The sequence below is a fragment of the Taeniopygia guttata genome, chromosome 30 (genome assembly GCF_048771995.1).
Source record: "Taeniopygia guttata chromosome 30, bTaeGut7.mat, whole genome shotgun sequence".
Classification (NCBI taxonomy): Eukaryota; Metazoa; Chordata; class Aves; order Passeriformes; family Estrildidae; genus Taeniopygia; species Taeniopygia guttata.
This window is the reverse complement of record NC_133055.1, coordinates 8690254-8706272: the sequence shown is the minus strand read 5'-3', so window position 1 is coordinate 8706272 and position 16019 is coordinate 8690254. Positions and strand designations below refer to the sequence as shown.

At 53.1% G+C, this 16019-nt stretch overlaps 4 protein-coding genes across 4 annotated transcripts in view; 2 read left to right on the top strand and 2 right to left on the bottom strand.

Moving 5' to 3' along the window:
- Positions 1 to 3749, top strand: part of LOC121468937 (uncharacterized) — a 100871-nt gene extending 97122 nt beyond the window's left edge. Inside the window, exons 3-4 of the mRNA XM_072919909.1 lie at positions 1995 to 2410; positions 3696 to 3749. Coding sequence (XP_072776010.1) covers positions 1995 to 2410; positions 3696 to 3749 — 470 coding nt within the window. The remainder of the gene's footprint in view (positions 1 to 1994; positions 2411 to 3695) is intronic.
- Positions 1 to 16019, bottom strand: part of LOC140681003 (uncharacterized) — a 278479-nt gene that overhangs the window by 157904 nt on the left and 104556 nt on the right. The window lies entirely within an intron of this gene.
- LOC140681002 (serine/threonine-protein kinase pim-3-like) lies at positions 7683 to 9011 on the bottom strand. Its single transcript, XM_072919908.1, has 3 exons — positions 8805 to 9011; positions 7995 to 8190; positions 7683 to 7902 (listed from the first exon to the last, which is right to left on the bottom strand). The coding sequence occupies exons 1-3, from the start codon at positions 8983 to 8985 to the stop codon at positions 7683 to 7685; spliced, it is 597 nt and encodes a 198-aa protein (XP_072776009.1). The 5' UTR covers positions 8986 to 9011.
- Positions 14970 to 15917, top strand: LOC140680887 (olfactory receptor 14J1-like). The gene has a single exon (XM_072919787.1). It carries the CDS (start codon positions 14985 to 14987, stop codon positions 15915 to 15917), a length of 933 nt encoding a protein of 310 aa, XP_072775888.1. The 5' UTR covers positions 14970 to 14984.

Here is a 16019-nt window from a genome sequence, read left to right as displayed (position 1 = left end):
CACAAGTCACTTGTGATGGAAGCACATCAAATCCCAAACATGAATAAACTGAAAATAGAAGCAATTCTCTGGTAAATCCAAGTTTCTCAGTTCCTGCACAGCTCCAGCTCAGCTGCTGGCAGGTTCCGATAAAAGGAAAGTGGAAATTTGGCCCAGTACAGATTAATAAAGGGAAGGGAAAGCTCTGTGTAGCTGTCACAAAGGTGACAGGGACCAAGAAAATAATGATGCTCATATTTGGCAAAGTCCCCAGACCAGTGAATTCGGGAGTTACTTGGGAATTTATCTACTTGAACTGGGCTTCTTGTAGGAATTTACTGGTCTTGAATTCCTCACATTGGGGTGAATGATCCTTGTCAGTCTTGCTAGTATCATTTGTTCACTTTTCTCCAGTTATTTTAAAAAATTTTTCAAGTATGGACAAGAAAATACTTTCTTTACCCTGGCCACCCACAAATGGCACAGCCATTTTCCTCATAAGTTCTCCCAAAAGTCACTCAGAGGAAGCTGCATCCAAGTTTCCAAGAGTTCCTCCAGAAAGAGGCAGAACCTTCGCAGAGGAGGGACCCATGCTGTTGTCAAAGGCACTTGGGGTCAGACAGCAGTGCCCTGAACTCACTGTGCCAAAATAATGTCTCAATCTGGTTAATAAAATTTTTAGAGAGATGCCTCTGCCTCAATGAAGGTGCTAAGGAGACCAAATCCAAAGTGGATTTTATTGAACAGTAAATGTGAGGTAGAGAGAGAGATGGAAAGAAAGAGAAAAGGGAGGAGAGCAAGGGAGTGACACGACAGAGATCTCCCCTGGGGCGGGGCAAGTGTGACATTGTCCCCTGTGTGCGTGGCCTTCCCAGGGTGGGGGTTTTACACCTGAGCCAGTTTGGGTAAGGGGGGTGGTGTTCACCCCCCACCCCGAGCAGGGATGGCCTCACTGTTTCAGGTTACAGTGTCAGATGTAACCAAAAGTGTTTTCAGTCACCATCTCCATAAACTGTTATCAACAGGTGGGGCAGTGTTCTTTATCTCTTCCATGGCTCAGCCCTGATAACGCCCTCCAGGGGCCATCTTCTGTTAATGGGCCATTGAGTGTCACTGCAGGGCTGATAAAATTACATCATCCCATTGTGGGATGCTCCGCCCAGGGGGAGGAACCAAGCATTCCTGCCTGGATATAATCTCACCCTTGCAACACCACAACCACCTTGCCTACTGCATTCCCAGAGGACAAGAGCTCCATAACCACCACTGGACCTTCAGAGGAAGACCAGACCCTTCTACAGGATCACCACTTTGACAGAATCACGCTCATCACTCCAGCCAGACTGCAGCCACCATTTCATCAGACTGCTACCACCACCCTGACCAACGGGGTGTCAGGTTATATCCTGACTCTGTGAGTTTAAGCCAGTGTTTCTGTATCATTGCCTTGATCTTAATTTTCTTAGTCAATTGTCATTCTGGCTTAGACTCTCTCCCTGGTTTGCCTTCAAACCAGTACAAAACTCAATGTGCTCATCCCTTGTTTTCCTCCCAAAACAGAATTTCCCATACCCAAATCTTCACAAAATGGGGGAGGAGGCTGTGAGGAAGAGGAAGGCGCCCTTGGACCCCCAGGCAGGTGAGGAGGAAGTCAGTGCCCCTTTCCCCCTCTCTCCTGCTCCATCTCCTGGCCCAGCCTGGCCCCCGGCTGCAGGACAGCTCCGCTGCCGACGCTCTCCTGCCGGGGACGCACTGGGGGGATCTCCTTACCCTTCCTTGTGGCACGGAGGCAAATCCCATCCTCTCCTTGTCCTTCCTACCCCAGAGCAGGAGCTGATGATGGAGACCAGGAAGGACAAATCTCTGCAGCAACAGGGAGGAAAAGCCCCGGAGATCCCACAGGAGGAGGGGCTGCAAACCCAGCCCAGGGTGCTCTGAGGAGGAAAGGCCCACTCTGGGTCAGGAAGGTGGGCAGAGCTTCCACCAGAGCTCGGAGCTGGTGGTCCCTGAGAAGCTTCATGATGGGGAGAAGCCCTACAAGTGTGGGGAGTGTGGGAAGAGCTTCAGGCAGAGCAACAGTCTGAAACGACATCAGATGATCCACACTGGGGAATGGCCCTACGGGTGTGGGGAGTGTGGGAAGGGCTTCGGCTGGAGCTCCCACCTCATCATCCACCAACGCATCCACACAGGAGAGAGGCCCTACGAGTGTCCTGAGTGTCAGAGGAGGTTTCACAGAAGCTCTGCTCTCCTTGTACACCAACAGATTCACACGGATGAGAGGCCTTTCCGCTGCCCTGACTGCGGGAAGGGCTTCAAGTGCAACTCCACCCTTGTCACCCACCGGCGCATCCACACTGGGGAGAGGCCCTACATGTGCCCCACATGTGGGAAGAGGTTTCAGAGCAGCTCAAATCTCCTGCATGAGCGGGTCCACACCGAGGAGAGGCTCTTCCTCTGCTCTGACTGTGGGAAGGGCTTCAAGCAAAACTCCAACCTCATCAGGCACCGGCGCATCCACACTGGGGAGAGGCCCTACGAGTGTCCCCAGTGTGGGAAGAGCTTCACCCGGAGCTCTCACTTGACCAGACACCAACGGAGCCACCCGTGAGGGAAGCCCTGTGAGTGCCCCAACTGCAGGAGAAGCTTCGTGCACCGCTCCAGCTTTACCCCCCATTGAAGAACCCACACTGGGAAGAGCCCTGGTGATCCCTGTTACCTGTGATCCATGCTGGGAAGACACCTGTACCTTCTCCTGCCCCTGCCAATGACCTGATGTGGGATTGAAGAACATGAGGGTCTGGCCATGGCCCTGTCACTACATTCACTCCCACCTCAGGTCATTGCCAGGGGCAGGAAAGGGACTCTCTCTCTCTCTCTCTCTCTCTGAGAAGGTTGTCCTTTCCAGGCAGGAGGAGACACATGGCCAGGAAGATACAATTGATGGTGATGTAGTTTCCCTTGTAAATAGTTTTTCTTATCCCTTCTGTTGTCACTATTTTTTCTATTCCTGTTTGTTCCTTATCTCGTTGCTGTTCCCAGTAAATTGTTCTTATCCCAGCCTGGGATCTTTCCAATTTTTTTCCTTCAGTGGAAGGTGGGAGGGCAACGAGCACCAGCGGGGTTTTAGCGAGAGTAGGAAACTGGGAAATCCCATTCCTGAATCCCGGCCTGTGGAAACCGAGCATCCCAGCTGGTGCCAGCCCTGGTGGCCATGGCAGCAACCTTGGGAGCGGGTCCCTGGCTGGGGCTGAGGGAACCTCTTCACTCTGGTGCCCAGGGACAGGAGTGCAGGGAGAGGCTGCAGCTGAGTCGGGGCAGGCTGAGGTTGGATCTCAGGAAAAGGTTTTTGCCCAGAGGCTGCTGGGGCACTGCCCAAGCTCCCCAGGGAAGGGCCACAGCTCCAGGGCTCTCTGAGCTCCAGCAGTGTTTGGACAGCACTGCCAGGCCCAGGCTGGCAGTGTTGGGGTGTCCTGTGCAGGGCCAGCAGCGGGACTCGAGGATCCTGATGGGTCCCTCCCAGCTCAGCCACTTCTGTGCTTCTGGGATCCCATGATTCTGCGAATGGGATGCCAGAGGTTGCCATGGCAATTGTCTTGGTTTGGAAAGACAGGTGTCTGCTAAGGAAGGCAGGAGCCTCCCCTGAAATGGAAACTGTAAACCTCCTCCCTCCAAATTGTTATAAATTTGAAATTATGGGGGCTTTTTCGGCAAAGATACGGGAGCAGGAATTACAGCTCTTTATTAAGGAAGAAAAGAAAAAGATATAATAAACAATGCAGTAATGCAAAACAACACTGACAGTCAGAATACAACCTGACACCCTTTTGGTCAGGGTGTTGGTAGCAGTCTAATTGGAATGGTGGTTGCAGTCCCCCTGAAGTGGCAGTTGTGGTTCTGTTGGAGCAGTGATCCTGTAGAAAATGGTGTAGTCTTCCTCTGAAGAGGCAGTGGAAGAGGCAGCTGTTCCTCTGGGAAATCCAGTGCAGAAAAAGCCATGCTGGTGTTCCAGAAACTCAAGATTATATCCAGGTAGAAATGCTTGGCTCCTCCCTCTGGGTGGAGCATCTCCCAGCGGGATGTTATAGTTCTTATCAGTCGTGCAGTGACATTCAATAGCTCATTATTAGCAGATGTCTCCCCAGAAGGAGAATAGGTTGTGAAAGAGAAAAGGAAATCTGCCCTCTGCACAAGTGCCATAGAGATGGCAAATGGAATACATCTTGCCTTTCAATCTGGGACAACATGTTTCACTAATGAGTGGATACATCTACCACAGTGCTAATGACCATGCATATTTCATTAACGAGCAGATACAAAGATAACCTTTGGTTGGAAGGTTCATCCCGAGGCCACCTTTGGCTCAGGGCCTGCTCTTCAGGCCTCACTCAGGGCTGTTGTCCAGGCCTTGGCACTTCAGGGATGTGGCTTAGTGCTGGGCTTGACACTGCTGGGTGACCGGCTGGACTGGATGAGCTCAGAGGTCTTTTCCAAGAGAAAGGATTCTGTGACTGCATGGTTCCATCTGCTGCATTCAGCCAGGTCCATGTTAGCAGCATTCATTTGCTCAGAAAGTCTCCTCTTGCTCAGCTCTTGAGGCCTGAGGCTTCAGCTCCTTCAGCTCCTGGTGCTCAGCTGCTCGTGCTGAACGAGATGACTCAGAGGGAAGAACACAATTCATCCAATTCCTTCTGGGACACGGAGAGGGGAGGCCGTGAAAACAGGAGCATTGCTTGGTGTGGCCTCCTCTCTGCCCTTGATGCCTTTCAGCCCTTTGAACCAGCCAAGATCTTTCTCCAAGGGTGCAATGGAGCAGCTGCTCCTGCTCCCGGGTCTGGCTCTCTTCAATCTCTGACCTTGCCTGGTTGTGTCCCTCTTGCTGTGACCTCTGCTGCCCCAGGGCTCGGTGGCTGCTGCCCAGGACTGTGGGACTGGCACAGATCCCGTGGTCCAGACCCTCCTTTCTCTGCCCTTGGATCTGCCTGGGCACAGCAGCCGTTTCCATCTGGAAGCTCTCCATGGACAGGGAGTCCCCAGCTCTGTTCCTTGCACAACCTCCAGGAGCCCAGGGCTGCCTTCTCAAGTCCCTGCTGGCACTGGGGGCTCCCAGGTGGGCACAAGTGGGGCAGCAGAGCCAGCAGGGAGCCTGTGAGTCTCTTCCAGCCCTGCCTGCTCAGAGTTTGGGCCTTGGAGCCTCAGGTGGCCAAAGGCAGCTGCTGCTGGTCCCTCTGTGTGCCCCGTGTTCAGCCGTGCTGCTCCATCAGTCTGTGCCCAGCAACGGGGAAAAGCCTCAGCCCTGCAGGGCCAGGAGCTGCCGGGCTCTGCCTGAGCAGCTCAGCCAGCGGGAAGGGAGCTGCTCCCCACGGGAACCAGGAGCAAAGGACACTCCTTTTGTAGAGCATGTTTCTATTTAAAGGAAAAATAAAAAGTAATAAAAACTATATAAATTGTGAGAGATAAAAACAAAACCCAAGTGTATAGTAAAAACTTCTCTAGCTTTGGGATTTAGAGGTAACTGGTCTTTTGAAAAAGAGAACTCAGTTATTTACTTGTGAATGTGCTAATGGCATGGATCCATCTTGCTGACCTCAGCAGCCTTTTAAAATCAATTTTTTGGTTTGTTTCCAACATTGTTATTTTAAATTGTGGTTGAAGCAGGAGGAAATTGCTTTGTGCCCTTCCAGCTCCAAGCAGGACTGGGAATCTAAACTCTGCTAAATCCCAAACCCTTCAGAAGATACCCTTCCTTCTCACCCTGTGAATGAGCTGCACATTCCAGTTGAAACTGTCAAGGGTTTCTTAAAGACAGAAAATCCCTCTTACAGCTTTTTGGCCTGGTTTGGAAGTGCAGAAGGGCACTTCTCCATCCATCAGTTCCAGACTGCACTGCCTCGGGAACACGGCCCACTTGGCAGGTTCAGTCTATTTGTGGCACTTCTAGGGGAGGAAGAAAGTGCAATTGCACAATTCCAGCCAAAAAGGAATGAAGAGTGGAAAAGACAAAACATCTTGGGGAGATCCAGGCTTTCAGCTGGGGCTGTGGAGAGTTTTGGTCCTTGCCAATTGGATGTGTGTTCCCAGCTGCAATCTCCTGGCCTGCAGGAGAGCCTCACTCACCTGCCAAAGCAGAAAGCTCAGGCACTGTGCTCGGAATAGGCTTGTCTGATGCAAAGCTGTCAGAGCAATGTGAGGGCAGAGCCAGCCCAGCTGTGCCCGGGGCAGAGCCCAGCAGAGCCCTGGCAGAGCCCAGAGCAGCCTCAGCACCCCCAGAGCCCGGCTGCAAGGAGAGAAACCAGAAAGCCCCGTCAGCTGAAGGCTCCTGTCCCCTTGTCCCAGACGCCCGCGGTGCCCAGGCCATGCTGGCCGTGCCCAGAGCTGTGCCCAGAGCTGCCCATCACTGCTGCCTTTGGGAGCAGAGCAGGAGGGCAGGACATTCCCAGCCTGCAGCCAGCCACGGCACCTCCAGCCCTCAGCAGCTGCCCAGAGCAGGACGCTCCTGTGCTCGCTGCCATCTCCCCAAAGCTCTGATCCCACCATCCCCAGCAGACAGGACCCACCTCATGCCATCCCCCGCTGGAAGAAAAGCTCGTCCGAAACGATGCCCTCAGCCTTCTCCAAGGGCACGGCCCATCCACGCTGCAGCTGCTCCCAAGCACTTCCTGATCCAGACTGGACCCCAGACAGGACGCTTCCTCTAGAAAAACTAACAACAAATTATTGAAAATAGATTACAGACAAAAAGGGGAAATAAGAAAAAATTTTAAAACATTGATCTCTGTCAGGGGCTTAAGGAAGGCCCAACCCCTCCATGCCAGGGAAAAACCCACCATGGGTGAGGGAATCCCAGGCTTTCTCCCTTCCCCTGCACTGCCCCCATGGTGATCCCAAAGCAAACAAGGGCAGTGGAGCAGCCCAAGCCCTTCCTTGCCTGCAAAGCAAAGCAGCCCCTGCACAGGCTCTGCAGTCCCACCTCTGCTCCCACCGTGGGGGTTTGTTTGTGTCGGGCTGGCTGCCCCAGCCCAGCCCCAGCCCGGGGCACGGTGGGTGCTGGGGGCTGTTGGCAGGGCCAGGAGCCCACTCCCATTTCGTACCCACCCCAGCCCATGCCCCCAGCCCTGCCAAAAGCAGCCTGGCAGCCGACTGAAGGATCAGCTGCATCTGCCCAGCAAAGGGGGAACCTTTGGTTCCCGGCCAGGCTGAGCAATGCCCAAATCTGGGAGCATCCCCTGTGTGTGGACCCATCTGCAAATTCCCTTTGGAGCCTGGCTTTGGAGAAGGTGCCAGAATCAAAGGCCATCATCTTCAGCCTGCCAGAGACCAGGTGGAGCAACAGGTTGTTCATCCTTGATGTCGTCCTCGCTGTCCCCAGCAGCAGCAGCCCCACCTGGTACAGCTTCTCCAGGGGCTCCTTCTCCTTCCCTGGGGCCAGATCAGGCTGTCAGGGTTCTGCCCAGGGCCCCAGACATCCATGAACCATGGCAAGCAAAACCAGGGGGGATGGTGGCCACCAGTGCTTGCCACACCAGGTCTCCAGCTCAGCTCCAGTCCAAGAGCTGCGTGTTCCCTTCTGCTGAGCCCTGCTCAGAGCTACAGGCAGGACAAAACCTGTCTGGCTGGCTTTGCCACTGATTGCCAAGAGATGTGTGGAGCTGTTACCTGCCAGGCCCCTGGATCCAACTGTGCATGTGGATCTCTCCCATCTTCTAGGGCAGAGGAACCCCCTGCATCCAGGGATCACAGAAAAGCTCTTCTAAGGATGGCCTGTCCAAGGGCTGCATGGACAAACACCTCTTAATGATATCCTGGCATGCTGGGGAGAGAAACCAGAAATCACCAGGCAGTTGGAGAAGTTGCCCCACTATTCCCATGCCCAGGCCATGCTGGGTGTGCCCAGAGCTGGGCCTAAACTTCCCCATGGATCCTCTGTTTGGAAGAGAGCAGGAGAGCAGGACATGTGCCACCTCCTCAGCAGCTGCCAGAGTGGGATGCTCACGAGCTGCTGCTGTTTCCCAGACCTGGTATTCCCCCATGGCCAGAGATGAGGATCCCGTGGGAACAAGATCCGCCCCCAGATGATCTGCTGGCCCCTCCTGAACGGGTGCTTCCCCATGACCAGGTGGTACAACAGGAGGCCCAGGGACCAGATCATCGCTGCCTTGCCGTGGTAGCGTTGGTGGGGGATCCACTCTGGTGGGCTGTAGGACAGGGTTCCTGTGGAACACAGACAGAGCTCATCAGGGGGATGCTGCTGCTCCCAGAGCCTGGCCCCTGCACCCCTGGGCATGTGGGGGCTGCCCCAGTGGCACACGGGGTGACCGCTGCCCTCTCGCCAGCACCTGGGACTTGTGTACAGACTCGGGGCTGGAACAGAAGCCACTGGTGCTGGAAGAGGGCAGCAGAAACCCTGGGAAGGCCCAAGCATGACACACAAAAGAAAAACTCACCCAGTGGTGGAGAAAACCCCCTCTTCTCCCTGCCTGTATGGCCCCACAAAATGTTAACAAGCCAAGGCAAACAAGGGGAGCAGAGCAGTCCAAGCCCTTCCTCACCTGCACACCAAACTGTCTGGGGCACGGGGCCAGACCCCCCTCTCTGCTACCCCCATGGGGGTTTTTGTCGGGCTGGCTGCCCCAGCTCCAGCCCCAGCCCAGGGCACAGTGGGTGCTGAAGGCTGTCAGCAGGGCTGGGAGCTGGACCCCCTCACACCCCACCCAAATCAACCTGGCTCCAGCATTAATCCCATCCCGGCTGCAATAGGGGAAGCCTCGGTGCTGCACCTCGGCTGGGCCATGAGATGCCCAGGAGCATCCCCTGGCAGGGCTCACCTGCAAACTGGGTGTAGGCTGTGTCTTGGAGGAAGGCGCCACAGCCAAAGCCGATCAGTTTCAGCTGCCCGGAGGCCAGGTCGAGCAGGATGTTCCCTGGTTTGATGTCCCTGTGCAGGACCCCGTAGCTCCTCCTCGGACAGGAACCCCGAGCGCCCCCCGAGCGCCCCGGGCCGGCCATCCCCAGGCGTTCTCTCCCGGCCCCGGGACAGCGGCGGCCGGGCCGGGATCGGAGCCCACGGCGGGGCCGGGGCCGGGCTCGGGCCAGGCAGAGCCAAAGGGCGGCGATGCCGCCCCAGCCCCGGGCACTGATGCCCGCCCAGCAGCGCCACCGCCAGCACGCCCAGAGCCGGGCGGAGGCGAGACCGCGGCGGGACGGGCGGGGCGGGGACGGGGCAGCCCCGCCCGGGGCCGGGGGCGGGCCGGGAGCATGGCCCGGCCGGGCAGGGGGAGAGGGAGAGTGGGAGAGGAGGGGACAGCAGGAAAGGGAGAGCGGGAGAGAAGGGGACAGCGGGAAAGGGAGAGCAGGAGAGGGTCCGGGACAGTGGGAAAGGGAGAGCGGGAGAGGAGGGGACAGCGGGAGAGGGAGAGCGGGAGAGGGTCCGGGACAGCGGGAGAGGGAGAGGGAAATTCGCTGCTTTCTCTGCCGCTGCTGCTGCTGCAGCTGAAGCTCCGTGTCCATGTCCCCATGTCCGTGTCCCCGTGTCCGTGTGTCCCCGTGTCCGTGTGTCCCCGTGTCCGTGTGTCCACGTGTCCATGTGTCCGCTGCCCGCTCACCCCCGCGCCCAGCCCAGCGCTCCCCAGGGCAGCCCCTGAGCCTGTCCATACACGGGAACTTTGCCGTGTTCAGCCCAGACCCAGAGTCTGGACTCCTGCACAGGGACACAGGAATCCCCTCGGTCACTGCTGTGCATTGGCCCTGCTGAAGGTCAAACGCTATCGGAGCACATTCCCTGAATGCTGAATTTGTACCTGATCCAGGCAGTGCACTTAATCTCCAGCACGGATTTCCAAAAAAAAAAAAAAAAAACCCACCAAAAAACAAACAAACAAAAACAACAAAACACCAACAAAAAACAAAACAAAACAAAAAAAAAAACAAAACCATGGGGAAGGCAAACTGTGTGTCACTCTAAAACTTGCCAAGTCATGGATCTTCAAAGTGAGATCCATTTGGATTAATGGGATGGAGTAGTAGCACAAACTGGAAAAGGGACACATAAAAGGAAACAGAAAAACATCTTAGATTGTTTTGTTCCATTTTCATTTCATTTCATTTCTTAAAAGCTGTTTCAGTTTTCCCAGAATCTTCTCCACAGTCCTGTTTGCTCTTTCCAAGAACCTTTGCTGGAGAACAAGGAAGCTTTGAGCAGCTTCTGCCACAAGATGTGCCACCAGCTTCTCTTGGCTTTCCACACCGTGTGTGCAGCTCGACTCTTGCAGCACAGCAGGACAAATATTTGAAGAACTTTACAACTTGTTCTTTCTTTTCCTTGTGAGCTGGGCAGTTTTGCCATTGATGGGGTTTTCATTGTTATTGTTCTACCCTAAGAAACCATGACAGGCTGCCAGGAATTGTCAGGGAATGCAGAGAAAGAATCTCCAGAGCCTGCAGCCAGAGATGGAGAGCTGTGTGATATCATTCCAACATCCCCATGGACATCTTGAAAGTGAGGTAGAACATGAACATGGGCTGACAGAGGGAGTTTGTTTCTCTGTTCAGTTCAGAAGCTTCCACATCTCGTGCAATGATATAAATCAAGAGTTCAATCAGTTCATGGAAAGCAGCAGAACAAGCTGGACCCCTCAGTGGATGGCTGAAAGAATCTGAAAAGGAGAAATGCAGGGAATGACTTGGTGGAGTTTGTCTGGAAGAAGGGTCACTTTTTCATAATAATTTCTGTTAGAAATGGGAAGCTTGACTCAGCCAATATATCAAGCATTAATTCAATTAGTTATTGTTATTTAGTAATTATTATTGTAATGTATGAGCAAAGACAGCACTGGGCACAGTGGTGGGGGTTTTCCCCTCCAACTGCACACTGATTGTTGGGCTTGCTGGTATTTATTGATCAGATTCATGCATAGTCATAAGCTTTTCCCAGTAGTTTCTATTTTCCATTTTTACGCTAGCTTTCAGCAGTTTCTATTTCTACCTTTGAACGTCACAATTCTATACTTTTGAAGTGATATGTGGAATAAATAAATAGACTCCACAACTTGGGGTAGTGGGTTTGTATTGCCAGTGCCCAGCACAAGTGAGATAGCTCTCCAAAAACTTGTGCCCCGATCCTTACTCTGACCCACACTTTTCTTCACAAAGGTGTTCCATATGCAATAATTACACAACCTTCCCATGCATATTCAACCCCTGGCCCCGCCTGTCCTCGCCTCTCATGCTAAATAGGTCTGGGCCCTTCTGGGCATGCGTGGTTTGCCATGGTGGTCCTGCGGGGGTCTCAGGTGGTCTCTTGAGGCTGAAGATCGTGGTCTTCTTCATGATTGAACTTTTGAATTCTCTCTGCACATGTGCTTTCAGTCCTTCGGTGCTTATCTGTGTACATCTGTCAGTCTTGATAGGCCTGGAGACAGGGAAGCTTCTTTATCTGGATTCTTTGCATCCTTAGGCATTGTTCTTCACGTAATAAGCTTCAGAAATTTGCATTTTCTTATGCCCTTTGTACTATGGAAGAGGTTTCTTAAGTAAAAGGCTGAAATTCAACACATATTTGTACAAGCTAAAATATAAATGCTTAATTCATTTTGTTAACTTAAGTGAACTCCAAAAATCTATTTCAGAGGAACTTCACGATTGCAGATTTTTCCAGGCAGCTGTTATACGTGGAATGAAAAGCCATGAGATAACTGTTGTCTTGTGGAGAAGTCTCCATAACATTAACAAGAGGAACTTCCCTCCCTAAGTGAACTGAACAAAGATTATTCTAGAGGTGGAAAACTGACAGAAAAATTTAGGTTTTGTCTCTTTATATTGTCAGGTTATAAGGAGAGAGGAAGTGGTCTCAATGTTTTGCTCTGATTCTTATTACTCTTTCTTTTAGCTACTGTTAATAAACTTTTCTCTACACCCTTTTACAGTTTTGATCCCACTTTGCCTTTCTCCTAATCCTATCTCACAGAGGGAAAAGAGTAAGTATATTCTAGTGAGTGCACTGGTAATTAGCCAGCACTAATTACTGAGCCACCACGCTAATTGATGCATTGGCCAAGAAATCTCAAATTGGTGACCCAAAACCACTACAGAAACTTCCTGAAGAACTGCACTAGACAAGATGGGAATCAAGGCAGAGCCATGGTTTGTCAGGACTTGCTTGATCCTAATGAGCCCCGTGGTGCATTTGGAGCTGAGCCCTGGAACCTCAGGGCCTGAGAAGAGATTGCACAAACCTTTCCAGGAGTCAGAGACAGAGGAAAAACCCAAAGTGTCTCAAAGCATTTATGGGATCCACTGAGGTCCATTCCCAACACAGGCTCCTCATGGACTCCTTGAAGGAGAGAACTGGAGGCCAGGATGGCACAAAAACCTCTCAGTGTGGAAAGGAAAATCCAAAGTACCCTACAAAAGTCAAGTATCTCAAAGTATTAATGAGCCCCACTGAGTGTCAGGTAAAAATCTCTCAAGGGACTCGTTAAAGCAGATAATTGGGGCCATAATTGCACAAACCTCACACAGAGTCTGGTTTAAAAGGGAAACACCAAGTACCTTAAAAGAAGTGAAGTACCTTGAAGCATTAATGAGCCCCACTGAGTATTGTTAATTACAAAGGCTCTCCAGGGACTAATTACAGCAGACAATTGGAGGCCATGATTGCAGAAATCTTACAGAAACTGCAAGGCCAAAGCTAAAGCCAAAGTCCTTTGAAAAACCTGCAGTCCCTGGGAGCATGAAGGGGCCCCCAGGGCCATTCCTGACCAAGGCTCCCCAGGGACTCCTTCCAGCAGATCCTTGAGGCCACTGGGATGTGGGCTAGGGGGGGATGCTGAGGGCAGGACAAGGGGGTAACAGTGCCCAGCCTGGCTGGGGGGCTGTGCCAGGAGGCCCCAGGGCCTCAGGACAAGGTGTCTCCTCCCAGCCCTTGGTGGCACAGACCCTGCTGTGCCCCAGGGCACCAAGACTTGGCTTCTCTTTGTCCCCACCTGTCATCAGTGCCTCCAGTTCTCTGCTCTGCCTTGGGCCTGGGGACACTTTCTCAGTCGTGTCCCTCAGTGGGACCCATTAAAAGTCCAAGAAACTTTGGAGTTGGATTCTGACTTGGAGTTCTGGAGAGGTTTCTGCAGCTCCCTCCCAGGGCCTGATGTTCAGGGCCCGAGCACAAAGCCCCAGAGGGTCATTAAAGTCCTTGTGCTGTGTCTGTGCTGCTGAGCTGGGCCGGGCTCCTGGCACAGAGGGTGATGCTGGTAACCAAGCAGAGCTTCAAAAGCACATTTCTCTTGCTGAGCAGCTCTTCTCCCAGCCCAGCAGGGCTGGGGCACTGCCTGCAGCCAGCCCGGGCACAGCACAGAGGCACAGAGAGCTTCAATCAGTCAGGGCTGGGAAGGGGCTGAGAAGTGCCTGGGGCAGAATCACTGCCAGCCCTTGGCACAGGAACCTCTGGCTGCAGGACAATGCAGCTGCAGCTCCTGGAGTGATCTCCTAAAGCTGGAACATCCCAATGCCCACAGACCCTGTGAGTACAACTCTGAGCATTTCTGGTGCAGGGGGGGTGAAATTTTGATGAAGCTCTGAAATACTGAAAGGTTCTCACCAGTCATAAAATATTTCTAAGACAAGGATTTGATAAAAATGAGATTTCCAGAGATTTTGTATTCAGTTTCCTTCTACTGGAGAATGACAGGGAGGGGGGGATAAATATTAAAGGTTGATTATGAATTTTGACAAGTGCCTGAGACATCTGAACTGTTAGTTTTAGTGCTCAGTAGGTTCACAGGAGATCCCTAACGTGCTTACCGTCTTTCTGCCCATGGACAGCACCAGCACCACCTTTGCTGGAGCCATCAGGCCCAGTATGAGCTGTCCTTGCTGCAAGCTGCAAATAGAACCTGCCCCAGCCAGTGCCCTGCAAACAGGCAGGGTTCTGTCAGGCCAAGGAGAGTGCACAGAGATTTGGGGTCTGGGAGTGCTGGCAGGGAGAGATCAGGCACAGGGAAACACCTGCAAGAGGAAAATCTCCAGGAAGCAGAGAGAAGATCAGGGAAGGAGAGAAAACAAAACCCAGAAATGCTGTGGCAGGGAGAGTTTAGAGATGTCCAGAGGATCCCCTCCAGTGCAGCCCCTCCCTCTGCACAAGCCCCCTCCCTCCTGTCCCCCAGCCAAGCCTCTGCCCTCAGGGCCGGGGCTCCAAGGCGTGCAGCCCCTCCTGTGCAGGCAGAGCTGCAGCAGAGCCGTGGGGCAGCTCTGCAGCCCCGGGCCCAGTTCCCTCTGCAGAGCACAGGGCTGGGAGCAGCTGCCCGGCACTGGGGGCTCTGGCAGGGGGCACAGCTGGCTCAGGGTGACACAGCTGTCCCCAGTGCCCGGCTCTGGGCAATGCTGGCAGTGCAGCCAGGGAAGGAGCTGTGTGTCCCTTCATCCAATGCCATCAGAAGGACACTTGGAAGCCTCCCTGAGATTTCAGTCCAAGCTGGGAGCTTCAATGCAGGGTGCAAACCTGTCCTAGAGCACATCTGAGTTATAAGATTGATGGGGAAAGGCAGAGATGTTGTGATAGTGAAAATGCTGTTGGGTTGGTGAAATGAGCAACGTGAGTCCTTGGCTCCAAATGTGGAGCTGAGCTGTGGTGGATCCATCTGCTCTCAGCAGTACCTGAGTGTTTGTAAGAGACACATGGGAGTGTGAACATCCTCCAATTAAGAAATTTGAAAGCCCAAATAAACTCCAAACAGAATGAAGCAACAGACTGCCTCCCCCCAGTCTCCACTCATAATCATGCATCAGGGAACTCACTCTGTTTTACCAGGGGGCAACAGATATTCTCAGACTGTCTGATATACAGGAACACCAGCAGAGATATGGGGTAGCCTATAAAGAAAATCCCAAATCTAAAAAACCCTAGAGACAATGTCTGTGTGTGTTCTGGGGGAGGGTGTATGGGAAATGGCTTTGATTCTGGTTACATTTCATTGTCCTTTTCTCCATGAACAGGTGCCCATGTGCAGCCACAGCAAATGTCCAACAGCAGCTCCATCAGCCACTTCCTCCTGCTGGCACTGGCAGACACGCGGCAGCTGCAGCTCCTGCACTTCTGCCTCTTCCTGGGCATCTCCCTGGCTGCCCTCCTGGGCAACGGCCTCATCATCAGCGCCGTAGCCTGCGGCCACCACCTGCACACGCCCATGTTCTTCTTCCTGCTCCACCTGGCCCTCAGCGACCTGGGCTCCATCTGCACCACTGTCCCCAAAGCCATGCACAATTCCCTCTGGGACACCAGCACCATCTCCTACACAGGATGTGCTGCACAGCTCTTTTTCTTTCTGCTCTTCATCTCAGCAGAGTTTTATCTCCTGACCATCATGAGCTATGACCGCTACGTGTCCATCTGCAAACCCCTGCACTACGGGACCCTCCTGGGCAGCAGAGCTTGTGCCCACATGGCAGCAGCTGCCTGGGCCAGTGCCTTTCTCAATGCTCTGCTGCACACAGCCAATACATTTTCCCTGCCCCTGTGCCATGGCAATAGCCTGGGCCAGTTCTTCTGTGAAATCCCCCAGATCCTCAAACTCTCCTGCTCCAAATCCTATCTCAGGGAACTCGGGCTCATTGCTGTTAGTGCCTGTTTGGTATTCGGATGTTTTGTGTTCATTGTTTTCTCCTATGTGCAGATCTTCAGGGCTGTGCTGAGGATCCCCTCTGAGCAGGGACGGCACAAAGCCTTTTCCACCTGCCTCCCTCACCTGGCTGTGGTCTCCCTGTTTGTCAACACTGCAGCATTTGCCAATCTCAAGCCTCCCTCCATGTCCTCCCCATCCCTGGATCTGGCCCTGTCAGTTCTGTACTCGGTGGTGCCTCCAGCCCTGAACCCCCTCATCTACAGCCTGAGGAACCATGAGCTCAAGGCTGCAGTGTGGACACTGATGACTGGATGCTTTCAGAAACATTAAAATGATGGCCAGTTTCGGAAAATCACTTGTAACAAAAGTCATCTTTGATACTTCTTGTTGAATTTGTTGTTGGGAATTTTTTTCCTTTGTCTTACTTTTTTT

Bases quoted from the DNA above. Each gene is read 5' to 3' on its own strand.
- LOC140680887 (XM_072919787.1), top strand. From the start codon at position 14,985: ATGTCCAACAGCAGCTCCATCAGCCACTTCCTCCTGCTGGCACTGGCA.
- LOC140681002 (XM_072919908.1), bottom strand. From the start codon at position 8,985: ATGGCCGGCCCGGGGCGCTCGGGGGGCGCTCGGGGTTCCTGTCCGAGG. The intron at 8,191-8,804 runs GTGAGCCCTGCC...TGTGTTCCACAG, and splicing joins AGCCTACACCCAGTTTGCAG to GAACCCTGTCCTACAGCCCA. The intron at 7,903-7,994 runs GTCTGGGAAACA...TCTTCCAAACAG, and splicing joins TGGCCATGGGGGAATACCAG to AGGATCCATGGGGAAGTTTA.